Source organism: Polypterus senegalus, chromosome 1 (assembly GCF_016835505.1).
Source record: "Polypterus senegalus isolate Bchr_013 chromosome 1, ASM1683550v1, whole genome shotgun sequence".
Taxonomy (NCBI): Eukaryota; Metazoa; Chordata; class Cladistia; order Polypteriformes; family Polypteridae; genus Polypterus; species Polypterus senegalus.
In genome coordinates, this window is record NC_053154.1 from 263,636,157 (window position 1) to 263,663,153 (window position 26,997).

The 26,997-nt window shown below is 36.8% G+C and overlaps 1 protein-coding gene across 18 annotated transcripts in view; it reads left to right on the plus strand.

Moving 5' to 3' along the window:
• kcnma1a (potassium large conductance calcium-activated channel, subfamily M, alpha member 1a) overlaps positions 1 to 26,997 on the plus strand; it is a 679,240-nt gene that overhangs the window by 439,289 nt on the left and 212,954 nt on the right. For all 18 annotated transcript variants that reach the window (XM_039773065.1, XM_039773162.1, XM_039773191.1 and 15 more), the window contains exon 6: positions 21,914 to 21,989. In XM_039773065.1, coding sequence (XP_039628999.1) covers positions 21,914 to 21,989 — 76 coding nt within the window. The remainder of the gene's footprint in view (positions 1 to 21,913; positions 21,990 to 26,997) is intronic.

Genomic DNA, 26,997 nt, shown 5'->3' on the forward strand with positions numbered 1-26,997 from the left:
GTTCAATATGGCGGACGTTGTTGACCGTTATGACCGTTACGCATAGAATTTCAAATTGAAACCTGCTTAACTTTTGTAAGTAAGCTGCAAGGAATGGGCCTGCCAAATTTCAGCCTTCTACCTACCGGGAAGTTGGAGAATTAGTGACGTTTGGAAAATTCAATATGGCGGCCGACAGTGGCATCATACCACCGAAATAAGTACGTACATCGGTTTTGGTTAGCGCAGGGAAGCCACCTACCAAATTTCGTGAAGATGGGGCCATAAATAAGAAAGTTCAACATGGCGGACGTTGTCGAACGTTATCGACCGTTATGACCGTTACGCGTAGAATTGAAACCTGCTTAACTTTTGTAAGTAAGCTGTAAGGAATAAGCCTGCCAAATTTCAGCTTTCTACCTACATGGGAAGTTGGAGAATTAGTGATGAGTGAGTGAGTGAGTGAGTGAGTGAGTGAGTGAGTGAGGGCTTTGCCTTTTATTATTATAGATTTAAACTTAATATGCTGATGATTTGGGTTTTTAGCAGTGTTTTATCTTGGTAGAGTAATATATATTGCTCTACTTTCCCCTATTGTATTATTAATATGTAGCCTTAGAATGCCTAATCTCACAGACTTACCACTGTATATAACTAATCCCCACCTTCCCTTCTATATCTATAACCTCAGGCAATTAGATGTAGTAAAAAGACAAGCAGGAGTTAAGTTACACATAAAATAATGTATTACTGATAATATTCATAAATAATAACAAAATACAAAGTACATTTGAATATGGGCAACCATACAACCTGATAAAACGGTGATGTGTAATTCAGGTGGCACACAGACTTGTAGTTACTTAAAATGTCTCTAGTTAAAGCATCGTTGGTGCTCAGCTTTCAGCCACATGTCTGTTCAATATGGCTGCTGAGCTGTGCTCTTCATTGTGTTGTCTTCATCATCACAGGTTAGCAAGAGAGATGCTTCTATCATCATATGTTGGTTAGAGAGAGAGAATGTGGTTGAGCAAGTACAGTACATGGGCAAACACGAATACCTCTCACCACTTGGTTTGCCTAAATTTTAAATAAAGACATACAAAACATTTATCAAGTTATATGCAAAATCCCACATCACAACAAGCAGAAAACATGATAGTTTTAAAAAACAACCTCTGTGAAATAGAGGGGACACAGGGAAGATTGCGCTGTCAAATTGAAGTTATGGATAATTGCCTGAAGAATGCCTTACAAAGACTTGCATACAGGGCAGCCACTGGCTTTGGTTTTCTTTCTTAGGATTGATCTTTTGGTTTAGACCTCAGCTTGTTTTTAATCTTCCTGTCATCTTCTGATCCTTTTTAATTTGTGTCTGTGTTATTTCTTCCTTTAAAAAGATAAACTGTATGATTAATTGAGTCCATTGGAAACTTAAAAAAATGGTTAATTTTCAAGGACATTCTAACATTTCTACAAATGTATGAGGAGATTGCAGGATTAGCCCTGAAAATAAAAAAAAATACTCTTTCAAACTTCAAAGTAATGGAAGGAATGCCTTTGACTTAATTAACAGACAACTTTTAAATGAACGAGTGTGCTGTATCTTTACTGTAACAAATAAGGCAGAAACATTATTAAACACTAAATTTTAAAATGTTTTAGCTAATCCAGCATTTAACAAATTCATACTAATTTTTTAAGGTTGTTCCCTGCACATTGATGGTTATACTGTGCTGTATGTAAAGAGAATAAAGACTATGCAGTTGGCAAGACAAGGTGCATTTTATTATGATGACAATTGAAATTAAATAATCACAATTATAATATCAAAGGCATATATATAAAATTATATTTATATTTATATAAATATTCATACATACATTTATATATATAAAGGCATTATAATTATCAAGCATTAATTTTGTCATATTGTACACCTCTATTAAAATGTTCAGCCCATTGCATGCACCATGTAAATGTGCAGCCTGTAAACTTAAATGATGTATGTAATTAGTTAAAGTAAACCACAATTCAGTGTGTATTCCTTTTGATCTAAACCCTCAAAAACTTTGTAATGGTACAAGATTACAGATCAAATCATTGTATTCAAATCTGATTGAAGCTAATTATATTTATACCCAAAATTCCCATTATTACTTCTGATTACCTATTTCATATCAACACAGTAATTTCCTGTAAAAGTGTGTTTTTCAATGACCATTAAAAAAAGTTAAGACCAGTCGATAAAACAGGAATTGGCAGGAATATTTTACTCCTGGGCAATTGTATTTAGCATATTCTGGGGTAAAGAATGCCATGGAACCAATAATATTAACCCCTAAGAAAGAAAGAAAGAAAGAAAGAAAGAAAGAGAAAATAATAATAATAATAATAATAATAATAATGAATATCATATACAGAAAAGTTACATAGTACTTCTGATACATCCAATTAACCTATAACTGAGGTCCATTGCCATTTCTTAGGCTTCACAGCTGGTGTCTTATAAATGCAAAAAACGCACAGCTGTTCATTTGTGAATGCCAAAAAAGACAAAAGAAGGAACCCAGCTAATTAAATAATGAAATCAGTTAGAAGTGAAATGACTCACTAATTGTGAAACTGGTTGGAACAAAAAACTGCAGCCACATGGGGTCACTAGGACTGAGTTTAAGATCCACTGTTGTGGAGTCTGTGGCCTTAGAATTTATTAGAATAAAAGTATAATCTTCCCAGTGAACTTACTCACATGGCAGATTAGTGCATATTTAGCTAAAGACCTTGAACAGTTTAAATATTTGGGAGTCACAGTCACAAGGAAATTCAAAGATCTTTTTATACTCAGTTTTTGCAACTGAATGGAAAGCATCAAATTAAATGTTCGATGGTCATCTCTTTAGCTCTTGGAGAATTTATATTGTTAAAATCCAGTTCCTCTCCATATGTAGCTATGAAGAGTTGCATCACTTGCTCAGAATATGGAATCAACGTAAGAAGCACTTCAAGGCAGACATGCTACTTTCTGCAGCTTCAGCACAGTATAATTTTATATTGTAGTCCTCATTAACTTACCCAGTATTTAATTCATAAAAGACATTATATATCTGTTTCATATAGTATAATAACAATGTGATGGCATTCTTTGATCAGTAACATTTTAAATATGTAATTTCCAAAATACATATTTTTTTCTATTTACAAGTTAGAGTCTGCCGTTTGTTGTGCACAATGCAAATGGAACATCGATGATAAATACAAGATAAGCCACATTGTCCTACAGAAAGTAACTTCTGAAAAAAATTTAGGGGTTTATGTTGACTGAATGTTTTCATCATCTAAGCAATGTGCAATTAAAAAGACAAATAAAACAATAAGATTATATCATACTGCTTAATATAAAGCAAGACTGCATCTTGAGTATTGTGTGCAGTTCTGGTCACTATTCTACAAAAAAGACACAGCAGCACTGGAAGTGCAGGTGAGAGCAACCAAGTGCAGCCCAGAATTTAAGGACATGTTGTACTGTGACAGGCTCAGGGAATTAAACCTGTATGGTTTCAAGCAGAGGAAACTACGTGTTAATGTAATCTAGGTCTTAAAATTCACAAAAGCATTGATAACGTTCACACAGTAATTTACAGTATTTTGGCTAGGAATGAGAATAATATTAACAGTATTTCTGGACTTTATCAAATAATGACATGATGTGAACTTCTAAACTGTTAGAATTTTAAGTAGGAGTGGAGGACTTTGTTGGCAGTTTAAATAAACGCAACTGTTCTAACAAAGGAAATTCTTAGGTGCCCCAGATCTGCTGAGAACTTCAGTCTGGCTCAGATCATTAAGTGTCCTGACAAACTGAAATTTTCATATAAAACTGTACTGCTGATTTTAAATATCATTAGTTCACCAGTCCCTTCTAATTTCACATATAACTGTAAACAATTATTTTTTAAATGCCTATTCCCCTTACAATACAAGCATAATGCCTTCAAAATGTTATTTTACATTGAGTTTGATCTTTATTGTCTGGAACAATAGTAGTTTCATTATTTTTCAGTTTTATTTTCCTTTCAGAAAAATGTGTCTCCAGTTTCAATAGAAATGTGATTATATCCTCTGAATTATTTCTGTCTTTTCATGTGAGACATGAATATTTCTTTTATCCGTTTAAAGCATTTTAATAAGCAAGAAACTAGTGCTGTCTCTTCCCAACTAGTATTGGATGGTATAGTTTTAAATACACTAAAGGAATAAGTTCTCAAATAGATCTATTTCACAGCCTCAAATTAAGCCTGTGTTTTATGGCTTTATTTTTATATTTTTTTGTCAGGCTTGTCAAAGATGGAGCAAAATTCATGTATGAGGTTTGTTAAATTTGAGCAGTAAGGATGATTGCTGGAATAAATTGTTGAAGCCCATTCCGAAGTCTTATCTATTAACAATTAAATTATATAAGCTATTTTTACCATATCAGAGGCCAATTGTACTGGCTGCATTTCATATTCAAGATTGCTTTAATTTAACCAAACTTGCATTTCACAGGGTCTCGAGGTAATGGAGGAGAGGTTCCTTTTTTACTTTTAGTGACAGCTATGTAGCTACAGCACTATGAAATCCCTTTATTTTTTCCTGAACGGTTTAATTTGATTTGCCAAACAAGGCATTTGTGAGTGCTCATATTTTCTGGTCGGAACTTTTTGTAGGAGTTTTGTTAGAAGCAACAGAGATGCTAACAATTTGCTGAGAAAAATCATTTCAAACTGTCAAATAAGCACAGTTTAATGATATCAGGTGTACTAAAAGCAAAAATAAATAAATAAAATACTATACTATAAAAGTTTGATACATTGCCCTAAGTCTTTCCTTTGAGAATAAAACAGTTCACTCTGAATTCCCGCATGTTTTACAGTGCAAGCTTGGTGACCTCACATGTCACATGACTTTGGATCACATGATTTACAAAGTAGTGTCATTGCTATCAATATTGTGGCTGTGCCCATGGAAAGCACAGAATAATGGTATCCATTAAACAAAATGGTGATGTGATAAGATCACAGAAAATGGCTCTAATGAATTCTGCCGTAGAAAGGGACATTTCTATTAGTACTATACAGTATATCAGGAAAGGAATGGAATTCAGTTATTCATAACATACACTTTATACCAGTTTATGCAAAACTGTTATCAATCCTAGTTTTTTTACACTCCCTATCATTTCCATACATTATCATAGAGTTATACATTTTTCATTTGACATTTTTATCATATTTGTTTATTTTTGCCACAATGATGATGATTTTATCACATTGCTATTTTGAAATGCAATGTTCTTGTGAGATTTTCACTTCATCACAGGATGGGTATTTGAGATTATGGTATGAAGAGTATCCTAGTTTTGGGATAAAATCAAAGTAATCTTCTGTGAAAGTGCTTTTGTTTCTTTTGTTAGTTTGTTGCTGAACTTTGCCTTTTGGATTAGTTCACTATCTTATTCTTTTGATCTCTTGCTCGTTATTAACCAAGAGTTTTGCTTCACTCCCTCACAAGAAAGCCACTTTTATCTCTTGATCATATTCTTATTAACAATTATAATCTAGTTGCCCATCACTCGCTCAGAATATGAAACCAATGCAGGAAGCACTTTAAGACAGAGAAGCTCTTATCTGTTGCACCTTTAAATTATTATCACCTTTTTCTAACCTTTCAAACCTAAACAGTGTTTAATATTTGAAAAACTTCCTGGTTTAAAACACTTAGAGATTTGTGCGGTATATAGATAACGCCTTTCCGTCTTATGAACAGATACACTTCAACTTCCCATCAACACAGTTTTTTCATTACTTTCAAATCAGAAATTCCACTAAAAGAAACCTGCACAATTTTCCTCACCTTGCGCCCATTTCTATTCCAGAGGCAATTCTGATCAGTTTTGAAGACTCAGACAGCATCTCAATATATAAAAATATTTTAAAGGCCCTTCCTTTCAAAGATCCCAGGTTACAATGGGGAAAAGATCTTTAACTTAATGTCTCCGATAAGGATTGCAGTGCAGCTCTGCACAGAATACACTGCAGCTCCATATGCACAAAACATTCAGCAATCCATCCTAAAATCTTTTATCAAGCACATTTATCTCGTTTAAAATTGTCCAAAATATATTCAAGGCAGGATTCAACATGTGAACATTGCAATTTAGCTCCAGCCTCTCTGGGCCACATTTTTTGGGCATGTACCAAATTAATATGATTCTATACAAAACTCTGGTTTACTCCAGGAGTGGAGAAGAACAAATTGATTATAAATGTTTATACCACACTACTAGCACGTGGACTTATCTTGCTCAATAGAAGAATCCCGACCCACCTGTTATAAGCCAGTGGGTAACTGATGTTCTATACTATTTGAAACTGGAAAAAAACTTAAGTTCTCACTTAGAGGAACTGTTCAGAACATTTTTAAAAATATGGTAAGATCTAATTAACCAAATCTTAGAATAAGCATTTATATCAGGGAAAGGGACATTCTTCTCTATTCACTTTTTTTTAATAGATATATTCTTGTTGTTGGCTCTGTTCTTTTTCTGTCAGGTGGGAGTTGAATTATGGTTTGTTAAGTTTGACATGATTGTTTGGAATGTTATTTTCTTCAAATAATACCAAGAAAATTTAAAATATATATACAGTATAAGCCTCCAGTTTGAACATAAAAACATGTAATTCATCCTAAAATTATTAATTATACATTTCTTTCTATATTAAAATTATCCAAAATATATCAGTAGCACCGAGGATTTGGAGAGACGCGAACCCGCACTCTTCTACACTATATGAGCGGACCACCCGGTTGAGCTACCGAGTCTGTCATGTTCCGTGCCTCTATTGTTGAGGCGGCTGACCGGAGCTGTGGCCGCAAGGTGGTTGGTGCCTGTCGTGGCGGCAATCCCCGAACCGCTGGTGGACACCGGCGTGAGGGATGCTGTCAAGCTGAAGAAGGAGTCCTATAGGACTTTTTTGTCCTGTGGGTCTCTGGAGGCAGCTCATAGGTACCGGCAGGCCAAGCGAACGCTGGCCGGTTGTTGCTGAGGCAAAACTCGGGCATGGGAGGAGTTTGAGAGGCCATGGAGAACGACTTTGGACGGCTTCGAGGAGATTCTGGTCCACCGTCCGCGCCTCAGGAGGGGAAGCAGTGCAGTGTCAACACCGTATATAGTGGGGATGGTGCGCTGCTGACCTCGACTCGGGACGTTGTGGGTCGGTGGGAGGAGTACTTCAAGACCTCCTCAATCCCACTAACATGCCTTCCATGAGGAAGCAGAGCCTGGGGACTCTGAGGTGGGCTCTCCCATCTCTGGGACTGAAGTCACCGAGGTGGTCAAAAAACTCCTTGGTGGCAGGGCGCCGGGGGTGGATGAGATACCGAGTTCCTTAAGGCTCTGGATGTTGTAGGACTGTCTTGGTTGACACGCCTCTGCAACATCGCATGGACATCGGGACAGTGCCTCTGGATTGGCAGACGGGGTGGTGGTCCCCCTCTTTAAAAAGGGGGACCGGAGGGTGTGTTCCAACTATAGAGGGATCACACTCCTCAGCCTCCCTGGAAAAGTCTATTCGGGGGTTCTGGAGAGGAGGGTCCGCCGATAGTCGAACCTCGGATTCAGGAGGAACAGTGTGGTTTTCGTCCTGGTCGCGAACAGTGGACCAGCTCTTCACCCTTAGCAGGGTTCTGGAGGGTGCATGGGAGTTTGCCCGACCGGTCTACATGTGTTTTGTGGACTTGGAAAAGGCATTCGACCGTGTCCCTCGGGAATCCTGTGGGGGTGCTCGGGAGTATGGGGTACCGGACCCCTGATAAGAGCTGTTCGGTCTCTGTACAACCGTGTCAGAGCTTGGTCCGCATTGCGGCAGTAAGTCGAGCCCGCTTCCAGTGAGAGTTGGACTCCGCCAGGGCTGCCCTTTGTCACCGATTCTGTTCATAACTTTTATGGACAGAATTTCTAGGCGCAGCCAGGGTGTTGAAGGGGTCCGGTTTGGTGGACTCAGGATTGGGTCACTGCTTTTTGCAGATGATGTTGTCCTGTTTGCTTCATCAGGCCGTGATCTTCAGCTCTCTGGATCGGTTCGCAGCTGAGTGTGAAGCGGCTGGGATGAGAATCAGCACCTCCAAATCCGAGAGCATGGTCCTCAGCCGGAAAAGGGTGGAGTGCCCTCTCAGGGTTGGGGGAGAGATCCTGCCCCAAGTGGAGGAGTTCAAGTATCTCGGGTCTTGTTCACAAGTGAGGGAAGAATGGAGCGTGAGATCGACAGGCGGATCGGTGCGGCATCCGCAGTGATGCGGGCTCTGCATCGGTCTGTCGTGGTGAAAAAGGAGCTGAGCCGTAAGGCAAAGCTCTCAATTTACCAGTCGATCTACGCTCCTACCCTCACCTATGGTCATGAGCTATGGGTAGTGACCGAAAGAACGAGATCGCGAATACAAGCGGCTGAAATGAGTTTCCTCCGCAGGGTGTCTGGGCTTTCCCTTAAAGATAGGGTGAGAAGCTCAGTCATCCGGGAGGGGCTCAGAGTAGAGCCGCTGCTCCTCCGCATCGAGAGGAGTCAGATGAGGTGGCTCGGGCATCTGATCAGGATGCCTCCTGGACGCCTCCCTGGTGAGGTGTTCCGGGCACGTCCAACCGGGAGGAGGCCCCGGGGAAGACCTAGGACACGCTGGAGGGACTATGTCTCCTGGCTGGCCTGGGAACGCCTTTGGGATTCTCCCGAAGAGCTGGAAGAAGTGGCCGGGAGAGGGAAGTCTGGGCCTCTGCTTAAGCTGCTGCCCCCACGACCCGACCTCGGATAAGCGGAAGAGAATGGATGGATGGATGGATGGATATCAGTAGCAAGCCCTTAGCTGTAAGTGATGCCATCTAGTAAATAACCTCACTACGTCATATGTTTTGAGATTGTCATAGGACAAAACTATTTCTTCGCTTAGCTATCAGATAGTGTCATATTTACAGTTATTCTTAATACTCCTTATGGTTTTGTTCACAGTAACCCTGGATAGGATAAGCTTTGCCACAATAAACTCACTGTGATTTCCTATAATGCATTGTTAGCATTTTAACTGATTTTGTTTAACTGGAAGAATCTTCACAAGTATTTACTAATCTTATTTTAAAGTAAGTCTGGCAGTCCTCTGTATCTGCTTCTGTATCTGTACAAAAGTGGGTTGATGACTGCCAACATGTTCAGATATTGCCAGCAAGTGATATTATTTAATTATGCAAATAAGAGAGAGAGAGAGAGGTTAGGAGGATGCACTAGTACAGCGCATTGCTGCACCCCCACACGACAAACCAACTCAGGATCCAGATTAGGACCCGAGTGTAGCCATGCAACAGGTGATACCTCAGCACCACACTAGTTCAGATGGATTGGAACAGTGTGAGGTTTGTTTATGGTGGCCAGAGTGCCAATTCTGCCACCAACCCCCAAGTTTTTCCCTGCAGGTTGGGGGGCCTACATGCAGGGACGGATGCAGATTAACGTCATACCCAGGATGGATTCAAATAAGACATGTGCAAAAATGTGTTGATTGTGTACTATGTCTTCTTTCCAAACACTGATATGAAAATTTTTCTTGTATATATAAAAGAGTAAATTAATATTTGAAAAAATCACGGTTTTCTTTACCCAGTTCATTTCGATTCCCTGCATTGTGTAACATCTGTCTATTAAAAGTAATTGAAGTAAAGGATTCTTTGAGAAGCAGTAATCACAAATTGATTAAATGTGAAATTTCCTAAAATCGTCTCAACCTCTGTAGCATTCTCCTTCTGGTGTTTTAATTTATACGAATAACTCTTTGGGGTTTTAAGTTTGATCCTGTTTCAATACATCTTAACCTTTTCTTTGCAAAGTTATATTGAATGTAATTTTGATTGGATTGTGCTGAATACATTATGACATGATCTATACAGTATTATATGTGTAACAACTTTTTTTTAACTTGTTCTTTGCAAAACTATTAAAATATGTTGTGTTTCTGCTACAATATATTAGAAATCCCACATAATATTTGAATAGTCCTGATGAATATATGGTGAAAAAATCAACTTGTCCCCCTCTTTGCCACCATATAGTTTTATATTATCATGCCACACCTACTATATCATGTCCAGTTTCCAGTCTCACTGTACAATTATTATTGTTGTTATAGAATTAATATAACTTTTAACTGTTTTTTTGTAACATTTTCTTAAGATATCATACTACCAGAACATGAAATAAGATGAGATCATTCAGCCCATCTATTTTCTTTGGTTAACTAATAATAGTGTGTTAACGTATTCTTTTGCCAGGAGGAGCCCCTTTATAATATCACTCAATGGTTATTTGCAAACTCTCTTAATAACATAATGAAGTCTTTTACATTTGGGACTGATGCATATATGGAAATTTTCATCCCTCCGCCATCCACTGATGTCACTCTGAGCTAAACCTAATACCACTAAGTCTAATACCACAAGGATCAATGATTAAGTCAGAACAAGATCAACGCACAGAAATCTAGTGAATCTTACTTTTCTGAATCTGTGGCAAACTGTTTTCAGTTCTGTCAAGTACAGCACCCAATGTTTTCATATACATGAAACACTCATCAGTTTATAAATATTTTGCAATTAACATCACCTAAAAGAGTTTGAAATTTGTAGTGCTGTTTTTAATTTAAAAAATCTAAGTAAACAGCAAAGTTCTTGGATACAAATCTACAAAACTCCCTGAAAGTAAAAGCAATCGTTCTAGGGTCTTTATGACTAAGTGCCATTTAGATTTGTAATAGAAGCATTTTTAATTCTAGCTAAAGATAATTAGAAGAAAGCTAGGTTATAAAACCAGTCCATCCGTAATATCATCCAGCAAGAGTAGTCTTCTATGGAGGGGATTGAAAGGTAAGGTATAATATAAGGTAGATGGTAGATGAAAATATCTGAGAAAGATAAGGAAACATCCATCCAAAAGGAAAATAATTGTAGAATGACAAAACATGAGTAAAAACATCCATAGGTATGCCCAAGGACATTAATGGCATATTCCTAATGAATTGTTTCTGTTGTATAAAGTACAGCCTATAGAGTGGCATCACTGTAGTTACAGTATGTGAATTGTTTGTTTTTTAACATAACTAAACATTATTAAATACACAGTAGTATTTCAGCAGTAGCGGCAGTCATTGCTTTCAAGTCAAGTCCATAAGACAAGTTTGTGAAATAATCAAATCCATGCAACAGAATTTTCAAAATAAATAATATAATAAGCTGCAGGCCCCTTTGCCCAGGGTTATAGGAGAACTAAAAATACAAAAAAGGATTGGGCAGTTAATAAAGAATTGAGTGGAACACCAAGCATTAAGACAAAGTTGTTATATTATTATATAATATTTAATTTCCTAGAATGTGTGCAACCTCAGTACCATCTTTAAACATGTCTCTCAATTCAAAAATACTGCTGTTTAACCAGGTAGGGCATTTGTATGGTTGACTTTCTAAAAATAAATTCATTCATTTTGTTAAATATTAGAGTGAAAGTATTCTATTGAAATGTGCTAATCATTCTGTTCTCTGCAATATTTAGGATCTGAAGAGCATATAATGTAATTGGGTTAATATCAGCTCTGAGAGATGTAGTGTTTAGCTTTACAAAAACCACCTGAGAAAGTTCACATAGTGAGGCCAAAGGCAGCTCCGCTGCTATTGAGGAGCATTAAGCAGAAGCATCACACCAAAGTCCAAATGATTTTTCAAAGTAAGGATCTGCCAGAAGTTCTGTAATTGATAAGACAGGGAAGTAGAATCATTAAACTAACAAAAGTAAATTTCAGAACGGCATCCATTTTACAAGTCCGTTAACTTCTGGCAGAACTCTGTGATAATTAAGAAACTATCATAAAATGAAGAGGAATATACTGTAAATATACAGATGCCTGAAAGGAGATGCCATTGGACTAATAACTATAAACATTTTAAGAGCTGGGAAAATCCAATTTGGAAACAGTACTGCTTGTCCCATTTGATCTAATGACCAGAGTAGCTCTCATATAGTTCGAATAGTTTCACAATCTGTAGTAGGTCAGGCCGGTGCTTTCTAAAAATGAAAGAGAATCATATGCATATAGAGCGATGCTGTATAATGAGAATTATGGTTGTGATTAGATCTGAATTGCAAATTGTAACTACCAGTAGCTCAAGTGACAATCCTTAAAGCACAGGAGTGTTTTGGGCATCAGACTGTATGAATCCAGTGATTTATCTTTTTTCATTGCATCCAAAATGACCATCTCCTTTGTGGATAAATGAGGACTATTAAAGGTGGTTAAGAAATAGTTAATGACATACACAGCTGCTTCCAAAACTGCTACAATAACCAAAAGTAGAAATGGACAAACTGTGAATATTTAATTTGCTATTTGGTTGATCCTCCTATTGCTATGCATCAAGGATGCTAAGAATGATAGGAATGGGGAAGTTATTTATTTATTTTAGTTTAAATATACAGTAAATAAATGATTCCAAAAACAGCATAGGAAACATAAATAAGATCAAGATATATACTTGTACTCTATTTAAGCCACAATATTAAAGAGTTGTGGACGGACATGCTATGATGTGCATTATTCTTCATCTGCTGTCAACACGAATTGATGTAGTCATTTCTGACTATTAAGTGTGAAACATCATCACGGTTTCCTCTGATTTTTTTTCATGATTACATTTTTCTGAAGTCAGATTTTTCTGGGATGGAGGGTTATGACATTGATTTATTAATGAAAACCAGTTTTTCCTGTTATTGCCAAGAATTTCTTATCATTCGGACACTGATCTAGTCAGGGACATGCAACTTTAAAGACATATATTTATTTTGATTGAATTACTTATGTATGTATTCATTGGAACCAAGTCTTAGCAAGCTGCAAAATTAATTATTTTGTTAAAATTTATAAAAAGTTTGCGGGCTATGTTTTTCATTTTGATCTACCCTCCTTGGGTTTTGACTCCAGAGTGTTTATCAAGGGCCACTTTTAGGCATGTTTCTTTTTCGATGTGGGGGATATGCAAGTAGCTTCTCTTAGGATGGATTGGGTTTTTAATCCTAGGGAAGATGTCATACTTATACTTTGTAATCTGCAGACAATGGTTCTGGAAATTGGATGTGATGAATTTGGGTAATGTTGTAAAACAGTGTATTATTTGAGATTGATGGTAAATGACCTGCTCTGTGTGCCATGCCTTTTACCTTCTAAAGCCTAATAAAGTGTTCCTTCTCCCTAATAAAACTAGACACATTTTAAAGTTTCACGAATATGAGGTAGTTTTTGGAATTGATGTGAACATGGGTATTTCTCCTCTACTTCATCGGTCTCTACCCACACTTGAACAGTTAATTCCTCACTCTACTCATTCTCTGTGCAAGTTTGTCATGGATTTGGGCTTGATGGGCCCATTTTCACTGCTTAACCCTGCTTCCAGGACTTGTTCCTTTTTTCCTTATGCTATAAATCCAGCTCAAAGATTGATCATTTTTTCTGTGTCACTGGCCTGACTTTTTACAGATAAAGGAATCAGCTCCACTTCCTTATGGTACCAACATCCAGTACTAACTTGCTTACATCTATCACTTTTTGCAGTAGTGTTAATGTAATTCCTTTTTCCTACAAAAAACTAAATAAAAAAATATATATATTGGCTGTAATGAAGGAGTTTATAGCTAATACTTCTAATTTAGTTTATGGTCCTGCATGTGTGTGAAAGGTGATTGGGTGTGTGTGTGTGTGTTAATACGGGATTTTATGATTAGTTTCTCATTAGCATTAGCTAGAGAGAAAAGAGTGAAGGCACTGGAGTTAATTTTTGATCCTTGTAAGATGTGTATGCTTGTGTGGCAGATTAGGAGTTTGGGGATGTCATTGCTAATATTCATCCTGAATCAAAGGATAAGTTTGGTATTTTTCAAGTTAAAGTTATTTTTTAACAATCATGAAATATTTTAGTTTGCCACATGAAATCATGTGCTAAAATGAATCATATTTTATACATTTTAAAAAATAACTAGCCCATTCTTACATTTTATAATAGAGTTCATGGGTACTGGAGTCTCATTGTGAATAACAACTTTATAATTTACCAAATACGTCAATTTTTCAAGCAAAAAATGTTATCGAGTAGTGATCCATGTCTTGAGATTACAAACATATTGCAAAACAGCCTATCCATATCATTTTAAGAAGGAAAAAAGCAAATAAGCAAATAATTGTTGTGAGATTCAGGGCCTTTCAGCATCATACACCTTTGTCTGGGTGCCCTAAAAGAGATTGATCAAATTCCCCCGCCTGTGCCTGAATATCATTTATCTACAGTTAGGGTTGCCATATTTCCTGAGCCAAAAAGTGGACAAAAAAATGAAACAAAACTGCTTTAATGTCTTGTAGTTTTTCTCCACCTCAAGGGGGATGGTGGTTGAGCATACTTGTAATTACTTCCATAATGTGCATGGCCCACAATTTGAGAACCACCGATCTGTGGCGTTGCTGTTGCAGGTTCATCTGATGTTTTTTAATAATAATTTGGTAGGTAAAACGTTAAAAAAAGGGGGTAAATTGAAAAAAGTAAGCCTGGTTGAGAATGGTAAGTGTGAAAAACCCAGACAAACTGACAGTTTAGTAAAATCTGCCTGGACACCTGGATAGGTGCCTAAAAAGTGGACACTTTTTGGAGAAACCCAGATGTATGGCAATCCTATCCACAGCTCACTTGTACTCAACCACAGCCATCTGAAGGCCCCCTCTGCTGAATCTGTGCTTTTCCTGATGACCTGCTTTATTTTGTGCCACCTCAGTGCCCAGGAGATGAAATGGCCGGCAAATCCTCTATAGCCCATCTCTGTGGGGGAACATTGCTTCCTCCACCCTTGTCTGCAGCATTTCTCCACCAAGTCTGGATACCTGGCATGCTTTCTCTCTGTGGCCTCCTCCATCCTAATTTCCCAGGGGACTGTAAGCTGCAGCATGATTACCTGTCTTGTTGACTCTAACAATACTGTATTTGGCCTAAGCATGGTCGCAGTGATAGACTGGAGTTACTTCCCTGTTTCATCCTCCAACTGCCAATACTGGGCTGCTGCAGAAGCCCTGACTACACCCTTGGTTACGCCTGGGTCTTAACACCTGCTTTAATAAAAGGAATCATCCACAGTGGTGCTTGTGCTGAATAATTTCTGAGCTGATGGTACCAGCTACCATCCTCAGCACTTGATCATGGTGCCACAATAGTGCCCATTTCCCAGGGCTAGTGTTTTAGCTTTTCTCCAACTGTAGAGCTTAGATCGACTCGGGAGCTAATATATATCATGATTGTTAAGACATAATTTCCTTTAAATGTTCTACTCATGCAAATGCAGAGTTTGTGATTTGTTGTACCATGGCACATTATTATGCATCCAGAGCTAAGCCAGTAAATTTTAGCATTTAAACTATGAAGAAATTAGACCTTTGTGGCTGGTTGGATATGAATTGAATGGATTGTGGTGAGAGTTTAATCAATATAATTAAGAATTGTACTCCCCCTCAGTGTCTATAATTCTTGCCAACTCTGTTATTCTGTGGGTTTTTCTGATTATTAAAGGTGCCAGGCAGGTATGACCACTCTCACCCCTACCCTTCAGTATCTCTCTTTATCCTACTGTCATTACTCTCCACACTAAAGACCTGATATCCTATATATCAGTGTATATCTCTTACCATAAAATATCACTTTTTAACAATTACATGTTATTACTCCTCAGAAATGCCCCTCTGGGTCTTCCACATGTTCTGACATTGTTTAACCCATTTGAAAAAATATTGGTCTACAAGGTTATTTGGAACAGATGTACTCTTCTCTCCCTGATTTGTCCTCCCCCTTTCTATAACCCGCTGGCTAAATCAATCATATATCTTGGCCTAAAAGTTTTCCCCCTTTACTTTCAGGAACAATAATTTCAAATTAACATTAGGTTCTTAGATTTCAGTCCTGATTAGCTATTATTAAAACAGTGTCTTGGTTTAATTTTGTTAATGCAATACTGCCACTCCAGTCAAGTATTGGTCAGTGGTTAGTTTCCTTCTCTGACAACTAAAGGAACTCTTACTTAATGAGAGGGTTAAAGTGACACACTTTATAGATTCTGTATCCAAATCCTTACACCAATAGGGTGTTGTACAGAATTGCTTCTGATTCAAAACCAATCAAACAGCCATACTTCAGACCAATGGGTGCAAACACACTGCCTTTTCGCACCTGCCCCCACGACCATTTGTTGAGTTGTAGTAGTTTAGTCTCCTTGTAGGGGTTGGTTGAGAGTATGTCCTGCAGAGAATCACTTGCCAGACTGGTTTTAGGCACTTCACCCAACCCATAAATAAATTCCTAAATCTGTGCAGGGGAGGACGAAGGGGAGGGTTGGTTAGACATGAAAGCATTGCTCATCTCATCAATGTAATGGGCTTTTATTGGCTAACTAAAAAGATTACAATATGCAAGCTTTCGAGGCAACTCTGGTCCCTTCTTCAGGCAAGATGTAAACCAATAAAAGGTGCCATTTTGCTTGACTTCTTATTACATCCATAATGACTAACACGGTAAAACACCCTAGTACTGTTCTCATCAATGAAATCCTGACATACTAATATTACATTAGCTTTGTCTGACTTACAAATAAAGACATACAAAATATTTATCAACGTATATACAAAATTTCATGCCACATCAGATATGTTCACAAGATGTGTTAGTTTCCAAATCTTCTGCTATCCTTTTCTGTTCTTCTATTAATTTTCCTCACTCTGAGGTGTTACCCGTTGCATGGCTGCACTCAGGTCCTAATTTGGAATCCTGTGGTGGTTTGTGGTGTGTGTCTTCCCAATCTCTTTCTCTCTCTCGGTCTCTCTCTGTCTCAAACTCTAAAGTTTTTTGTCTGCACTAAATAGTATTTTATGCAAGACATCTTACTAACCCCTACCGATAACCTGAGTTAGACAGCGTGACCTTCCTTTAGTACCCGCCTTAACGTGATATTATATGTTGAAAAATATCTCACTTTCCTCCAAAAACAACAACATAAAAAACCCTTAAGCATATTTATTTCATATTTCATTTATTATATCTTACTACCTGCAAATTTCATGCTAAGGGGCTGGCCAAAGACACAATGAGGCCCTTAGAATATTGATATATATGTTCTGGGAGTGTCCTCCAATCCTTGACTTCTTATCTCCAGCTTCAAGTTTTCTATCATTTATCTAATATTATTATTATCTTATTTTATTTTTTATTTATATAACTTTCCCCTTTTGCTAAAAAATGTTCTCCCTCTGGATTTATTATATCTGTTGTTTGCTTATTTCTAGCAGAGTCTATTCTGTTTGGCATCAATAATGGCACAGGTTTGGAAGCCTCACATTGGAAATTTCTTGGCCATCTTTCATTTAGTGTTTGGTAAAACTACCCTATCAATTTAACTTTTCTTAAACTCTCTGCAGCATGGATTACCATTTCATTTGTATGAAACATTACCATACGGCTCTTTGTGATGAAACTTCTCTTGGGCCATGGGGTTGGTAATCAGAACTGTTAGCTCACATTTTAGTTTTTACTGTTTCTTTTTTTTCACTAAAGATGGCCTGGTGGGTGCATTCACGGGCATCCTTTTATGTTTACTTTTACTTTTACTGCCATCCCTTGATTTCTTTTGGAGTTTTTGGCTGGGGGTTGGGGGCTGGTATCAGAAGGTGTTTATCGTGGGTTAGATGCGTTGTCTTTCCATTTTGATTTTGATTTTTTGATTGTTTAAATTGGTCTGTTTTGTTTTTTGTACTTTCTTTTAGTGTTTGCTCTCAATACAAATTTAAGAATGTTCAAAATTGAAATGAATGGCTGAAGAATTTATAAAATAATACTAACCTGCTTGAATGCTGTTCAAACATCCATTTATTGTACCTGCTTAATCCAGTATAGGACCATGGGGAGCTGTTCCCTACCTCATAGTGAATTATACACAAACCTGGGACTGACCTTGGACAGGGAGCTAGTTGACTGCAGGTCTCTCATACAAACACAGCAGGCTAATGCAGAGTCACCAATTAGCAAATCTATCTAGACTTTACAAACAATGTGACTGGGCAGAAACTTCTAAAACCTTACGTTTCTGTAGAATATATGCCAATTGTACGCAATCCATAACATACATTTCAAAGGTAACTGTATTATCTTGAGAAGATATTATCACTATATATATAAAATCCAATGTCTCTTTCTGTCTGTCCACTTTTCACAAGAGAACTACTTGACACATTTAGATCGGGTTTTTATCTATAATTTGCTTGAACATTCCGTTTGATTTTGCAACTTCTATCATCGCGCTTAGTATCATAGTTCGCTTACAGGAACAACTTATTCACGCTAATTTGAGACAGATGTTGTGGGCTGAAGGTAGGAGGAAGCGTGATGTCTGGAGTGGGAACTGTGTGGGGCCCTGTTCACTCAAGGTGTCCCAACCTTGGAGCATACCTTGCCTCCAGCTAACCTAGCAAATGAGAGAACTTCTCAACTGATTTAGATTGTTTTTTTCTAGAATTTGCTTGAACATTCTGGTTGATTTTGCAACTTCTTTCATCGTGCTAAGTATCATAGTTTGCTTGCAGGAGCAATACATTTGCGCTAATTCAAGACAGAGACTGCGGGCTGAGGGAAGGGGGAAACGTGATTTTAGGAATGGGGAGCTGGGTAGGGCCCTCCTCACTCACGCACCAGCCTCCGCTTGAATCGGTCTACCTCTGGCCAGGTTTTGGAGCGTACCTTGCCTCCACTTAGCTAGCAATACTTGTTTCTTTATTGATTTTTAAAGTTTGTCCTGTTTCCCTACTACTGTACGTGGGCCGAGCCGCAGGGGACAGCTAGTTATATATGTAGTAATGCTTTCAGTCATTGAGTAGAACAAATAAGGCAAACAGAATACTTTATGAACTGCAGCAGCAGTAGCTCACTGCCATTATGCAAAGTCATCAAAACAGAAATGTATGATAATAGGAAGAGTTTTGATTTAGTCAGCAGATCCATCAGGTTAAAAAGCTGTCAATTTATCCAAGACAAAAGCAGAAAGATTATCCCTCTGATATATGTTAAAATGTTCAGTTTATTACAATTCACTACCTTACCCATCAGTGATGCCTTGGTCATATAATTTCTTTGCTTGATAGCTTTTTAAAAATAAAGAAAAACTGCACCTAAAGAAGTATATGCAAAAATGGTACAGCTCAGTAAGTAGCATTAATGTTGCTGTAGAGAAGCAGAATGAGAATTTAACATCACATCCTGGGATTACTGTGCATTACTGAGGATACATTGACAGAAAATACATTCAATGAAACGTTTGTATGTGCCCATTGAAAAAAATGCTGCCTACTGGTTCTTTGGATGATATTTAACTTACATATTACATGTACACTTTGAATTTTGTCAGTAATGTGACTATTTTAAGGTTAAAAGGACCAGATATACAGTATTAAATGTTTTCTAATTTTGCCGTGGGGGCAATTGTGAAATGTTTTACCAATGAATGATTTTATTGCCATTCATTACATGCCCAGAATGCTAACATGCTGGATATGTTTATTTAAGAATTGCAGTGGCCTTTATGTGATGCATTAGCTAATAATGCAGTCATCATTAGAAAGTAAACTGTGTTTATGCTCGTATCAGTAAATTTACTTTTAAAAGCACATATACACACAGCTATAGGGTAATTTGATGATCAGAATTAAAAATAAACTATTTTAGCATGCAGACATTTTAGTTTGCTGCAGTCTGACAGCATGTATGTACTTTTGCCATTAAAATGCACCCTTCAGTAACAAAACAGATAAAATATTTTCTATGGTAAACAGTTGTGATTAAATCAGGATTATTATTATCATTTTTTTTCCTTTCCAATTTCAGCTCAGTTTAATCCCTTGTGGAATTCAATGATTGCCAGGGCTTTTCTAAACATAGTTAGGCTCTAGCAGTAAAATGGGTCATGTGACCTGATGGGTTAAAAAAAAGAGAAATGTGTTAAAAGTCTGCCTTGAGATTACAGAAGTGGTCACATGAGCTACAGACTGTCAAATGTTTGTACCTCTTCACTCAAGACATTTCATTTCACTTTGAAACTCTAGGCCTTAGGTTCGGTTTCTGCATTTCTGTGTTGGTGATTCCCAAAGGAGCTTATAGTGTAATATCCTGATGGAAAAAGGATTTTTAAGCTGCAGTGCATGACTGATCATAGCTAGTGTAAAGCAGGGGACTCGTGTTGAATCTGATCTTTAATGGAAGTGTGTGCGTTGTTTTTCCTCTTGTCCTCTTAATACAAAATTTTATTTTTTAGCTATAATTTGTTTCAGTCAGTATATAAGTGTAAATTATCACAGTAGGATGTGTGTGACTAAACTAATGTCCCTAATGAGTCTAAGAGGAATGGCATTAAGAAGGATCTTCTTTGCGTCTTATACAAAACAATACAAGAAGCAATCTCAAAAGGGGAACAAAAACTGCAACAAACTACAAGATGTGTGCTGCTAATGTGGAAAATCAGGACTTTATCTTTTTTTTGGGGAAAGAATTTTTGTAAGTAACAGCAAAATCTCCAAAATTACATTTCCATAATCATGATTCCCACTAAGATGCTTGTCTATCGGGGGACTGATGGTGGTACCCGTACAGAAACAGTTAGAAGCACCAGAAGACGTAAGAAGTCGTGTGGAGACTTGTTTCAGAATGGGTACCGTGTCAAGCCTGGGTATGGGTTGGCTGGAGACAAGCGTGAAAGGAGTAATCTTCAAAGTTCCTTGGCCTCCTGCTACCATGTTGTCTCCTACTGGGGTAAGCCTAATTACATATAAGATTGTTATTTGTATTAGAACTTTTCTTGTGTTTTGGATCCACACATTGGTTACTTTTGAAATCCTATTTCGTAAAAGAAAACATATTCTATTTATGTTTAAGCATGGTACAAAATTATCAATGTGGTAAATGTACTGTATTTTTGGCAAATACAAGTAATTGGTTCTTTGTAATATTTACTTAGATTCTAAAAAATGAAGTCAGAAAAATTATACTCAGAAATAAAGCACTCTGTTTAAAAAAATGTCTTAGTTTGCTGGGACAGGTTCCTAGTGACCCTGTAATAAAAAACATGGGCTTGCCATAAGGAAAGTTGAGCGAAAAACACTTAAACAGTGAACCTAGACATGCAAAAGTTGGATTCATTGTGTGACATTTCTACCTGATTCTTAAATCAGGATTTGTTCATCAATCATAAAGTATGTTTCTGGAAGCGTACTAAGATTTTAAGATGACAAAAAATCTATCAAGCATTACTAGTACTTGTTTCTGTCCAGAGATTTAACTGATGTAATTTTTCCACAGTTTCTACACCTTTAAAGGTTTGTGTCACTAGAACTGATTAGTTCAAGTTTGTCTTTTCACCCGTTTGTATTTTTAGTCCAGGAGTTCATTTCATTCTTTTGTTCATAATCTGACAATTAAGTCAGAGGTGACCAGATATTTTAGAACTCCTCTCCACTTATCTATGTGTCTTTCATACCAAACAATACATTTGAAGTGATCAGAGAAAAAATTTTTTTCACTAATTATAAAGCACCTTATATTAGTTTGGTACATTATTTGTAACATTTAACACCTGCATTTGTTTCACTTGCTTGTTAATATTTAGTCACTGTGTTATTTGCTTGCTGTTAGAAAATGTCTTTGCTAGATATTCACAGGTATTTGACACCTTTTTAAAAGATTTGAAAAATATAGCTTAACATTGAAGTGAATGAGTTCCTGCTTAATAATTGTAGAAAACTTTTTATGCAGGTCTGAGGTTTCTAAGGGCCTTAAGATTGATACAGTTCTCAGAAATATTGCAGTTTTTGAATATATTAAAAACAAGGTAAGTCCTTCACCATATATGATCAATGAATTGTAGTTTTTCTAACTATATTAGTATTCTTTTACAGATGGCTATTTTTTGAAATATCATATTTAGTTAACATGTTTGTGGCAAAGTGATCATTCAATCACTGGATTTTAACCCAGTAAAGTATACATGAATTATTTCACAATTACTGTATATTGCATGCATGTGTGGACTGTTGGGCATAATATCAGCAATCTGATGCTTAAACCTGATAGATTGACTACTGATAATCACGGTTTTTATATGTCATTGAATGTTTTTGGAATAATAATACTAAAGCCTCAAATGGCTCTAAATGCAAAATTCTTATTTGCTAGAAAAATATTTATATTGCCAGTTGTCTTTTCTTCACACATATGTCAGCAATTGAAAAAACAAAACAAAAAAACAAAACCTAAAAACAGATTATTGAGAATGAAGCTGTTTTATCTGATTTTGTGCAAATTATGTTATATTGTACATTGCATATGTAGCTTTATTTCATTTTTGGCATAATGGAATGTATTAAGAAATGCACCTTCTGTGTTCATTTAATATAATATTGTACGGTAGGAAATAAAAAGGACATAAGAATAGACCGTACCCATCACGAATAATTAATAATTGATTAATAAGAATTATATTTTCAAAATGCAAAATGCTGACACACATTTCAATCTGTAAATTGTTTTTTTACGAAAACTATACCAGTTTCTGTACAGCAGAGAATTAAGTCTTTTGCACAGCTGTTGAGAAGAGCTTATAGATCAACAAAATGTTTTAAATTAATCCTTTCATTCAGTTTGCAGTGGTTGAAGCAAGGCTAGAGATACTTCTCAGGATATAAATAAATATTTTAATGGTAGTCAAAATATGAATAACATTTTTTTATGTTTACAGTCCAAAAAGAATGCTCAATTACATTAAATAAAAATGAATCATGTTTATCTTAATACTGTAAATAAAATTTTTCAGTTTCAAGGATTCCACGTCAGATTCTCCACTATTGTATAAAATGTTTAATTTGAAATGTCATGGACTTTTCAGCTTATATATGTACAATGCAATGAGACATACACAATACGATTTTGTAAACAAGGGATACTTCCTTCGCTCCATAGAAGGCTGCAGTAGTTTCAGGATTTTAATATAGCCTGTTTCTTAATCAAAGACTATAAAAGCAGGTTTTAATTCGATTGTCCCATTAGTTTAACTTCATTTTCCCCATTTCTGCACTTGATTATTTAATATAGAATTGGGGGGTTGGGAGCACACACTGATATAGCATTGCCACCCACCACACGATGAACCACCTGGCAAGCTGTGTATTAATGCTGAGACAGGGTGGTCTGCATAGCTATACTTACTTTGTGGTGGATTCAGTAATATTATGTTTTATATATTTTTTTTTTCTTTTGTAAACTGCAGACAATCTGTATTTAATAGGCTCAGGGTGTGAGTGATTATTAATATGTGCCTTGTGTGCAGAAGCAGATGCTTGCTTTCATATTGTTTAAATAAAGTTGAACACCTATTTTAAAAAAGTTTAGAAGGTGACATAACATTCACATGAAAGAGTCAGAATACAGTCCTGAGAACTAAGCTGCAGTAAGGATTATTGAATGATGTACAATCATAAATTGTCCCAAACTGTGCGTTCATTAAGAATTCCCAATATGAAGAGGGAAATTAGATATTACAAGACTGTGCATAAGAACAGAAACAAATCAGCCTCAAAATTAAACCTGCACACTGCATATGTTTATCCATGGACTGAACTGAGTAAAATGGACTGTAAACTCTTGTTCATAGCTAAGTCTCTCAATTTGGTGGGCAAACTTCACCAAACCAAGAAACAATGAAACAACGTTTTAGTAGACAGATGGCTGTTTAACAAACATGCCAAAGGTTATCATATATTACATTATTGTATGTCTTCACCTACTGTTGACAGGATCTAGTATGTGTGGTAACCTGGGGGCATTCAGCTCCCCATACCTGTACACAACAGTCACAGAGGCCTAGTTCAGTACATAAGACATGTCTATTCACATGGGTAACAGTTTTGTCTCGTTCCCCATAGTATCACAACTCCCAAGCACAATACAATACAGCACTCCTTCTTTCCTTCCTTCCTTCTCTCTTCCTCATTCTGCCTCCACTCCTCTCCTGGCAAGCTTCGTCCACTTCCTCCCAACTCTGGCTCCTCGAGTTTTGGCACCCGATCTCCTTCCAGGTGCACTTCCGGGTGTGGCAGCAGCCCTGCAGAAGAGGGCTCAGCCATTTTCCATGCGCCACCTGGAGGGGGCCATGGGCCCCAGCAGGGTTGTGCTTCCCTGATCTAAACCTGTGGCACTGTAACAAGCCAGGGGGGCTGACCTCTGTCATCCCGGGGGAGGTATTGGCCCATGCAAGCTCTTTCCCCAGGTTTTTCCGTTATGGAGGCATCCCAGCTGGGTAAGACTCCTGGCTGTCCGTTATATTTGGTGCGCATACTCTCTCTACTTAATTTTCAGATGACAGAGTATTAAAACCATTCATTATATCAATTTGTTTTATAATACTACAAGATTTTTAGTGTTTTATTTATATTTTTAATATATTGAAATTTTAATCATGGTGCACCATGTTTCATCTCAAATACCAACAATCATGAGAAAAAGTAATATTATAGTAATCATTTTGATAACTGTTAACGAAACATTTAAAGAAACTAGCTTTTGTGGCTCTTGAATTTTGATTATTCATTTTGAGTTTTTTTCCTTTGGGTATTTATTACAAATAACCTTTGTTCTTTGTAATATGCTTTTATAGAAAGCCCATCTGGAGGCTATTTGCACATACAGATAAACTATGCAACTGTGTTCATATATTCTTTTACAGCATGCATAAAGTGTTAAAAACTTTGCTTTGCTTCGGGCAGTAATTCTAGGTTGATTCAGTTAAGTTCCTAGTACAGTGCATCACACTAGCCAAACAAGAATTTGTGTCTGACTTCTCTGTTAAGGAGAAAACGGTCAATACTTTTGTTGCTTAACAACAGGCATTCTGTGAAAATCAAAATGCTATATTATGGACCATTGTCTCTCTTAAATACAACAGAATTCATTGAAAGACTAAGTGAATTTTGGATTTACCAGAAGTAAAAACAATACTAAAGCAAGTGCAGTGTATGTTACTAATGAGTGCACAGTATGTATGACAAGGCTGTGTTAAATGCCGATGATACTTTTTTTCAGTTACCGATTAGTATTTTAATGTTCTAAAAAGATTAGGCCTTCATTTGCTGGGAACATTGTATTTTCACATTTTTGTTCTTTTTAGAGATAGAATAACCCCTTGACATTTGTAAGAGTTAGATTTTTTGACACACATATGGCTAAAAATTCTAATTTTATGTACTGTACTATTGCTTGACAACATGGCTTTAAAATTGGTCTATCAAAGTCTGCAAAGCGTAAAAACAAAAACTATGCTTGTGGAAAGATTTTGCACAAGTCAGCACCCAGCCTTTGCAGCCTATACAGTGTAAATGAAGAAAGTATTCCTTACATATTTTCCTTAGCTGACTAGTTCAAATATCAAAGTTCATCAGAATAATATTAATGGTTATGTGGGGTTTCTGAAATGTGAAATCAATAGGGACTACACCATCAACATCATAAAAAAAACTGCACACATGGTCTTGCTTTTGTTTTGGAAAATTGCCATGCTTTTAGTTTTTTATTAATTGTGTAGACTCTGCATCATAGTGATATATATATACAAATTCAGCAGCTCAAGATTATCCATGGATCGCTGATTGTGGTGACACTTCATTTCAGGAGTCAACATTTCAAACAACCAGACTTCAGACTTTGCTTATTTTTAATTGTTTGTGAACATTAGACTCAGCTAAATCATAAATGATTCAAATGATTGCAGCATTTTCTGTTGTCATTGATGATGAAGCCTTGCCGGTCCTTAAGTTATTGTGTGATTCTGATTTATGGAAGATACACTTAAACCATGAGTGCTAGAAATCTATGATTAAGACATGTATCTACTTAAGTGTTTATCTTTTGCTAGTTACAAATCAATACTTTAGAATTCCTGTATTAAGGTCAAGTTTAAATCTTTTTGATCAACCCGTAAGGTAGGTGCATGATCATATGGTCAAACCAGAGTTCTGAGTGTCTCATGACACTTAACTGGAACTACTATTCATTAATAATACAGAGTAAACTAATATAGTTAGGTGTACCCTATGGTGTCCACCAGTGGATTGCAAGTTTCTTGACAGGCAGGAAGCAGTATGTGAGACTGGGCCCCCATCTGTTAAATCCAATGTCAATTAGCATAGGCTCCCCCCAAGGCTGTGTTCTTTCATCCATCCTGTTTTCACTTTATACAAATGACTGTAGATCTGTGCACAAATCTATAAAAATCTTAAAGTTGGCAGATGACACAACTGTAGTGGGTCTCATTTCTAATAATGATGTGTTGTCCTGTCATAGTGAGGTGGGCCATCTTGTAGTATGGTGTTCTTGTAACCACTTGGAGCTCAATGCTATTAAGACAGTGGAAATAAGGATTGACTTCCACTGACAAGTAACTTACTTTCCACTTCTGCAAATTAATGGCCAGACTATGTCTCTGGTTCAGTCATTTAAGTTCCTGGAGACTACTTTCACTAATACATTTAAATAGGACAAGCACGTCTCCTCCATCATTAAGAAAGCCAGAAAGAGATTGTTTTTCCTTCCTTTCCATCTTAAGAAGCTTGGTTTATCAAGGCATTTATTGTTATTACTCAGCCATCACTGAGAGTATTGTGACCACCTCCATCACCTTTGTGGTCCTTCTGTCTCCTGTCTTTCTAAGAGTCGGTTGCAGCGGGTGATTTATTCAGGTGAGGAAATCATTGGCTGTTATCTCCCAACATTAAAAGATCTGTTCATTGCACAGCAGGAAAGATTGCAGCTGACTCCACCCACCCCAACAGCCATCTGTTCATTAAATT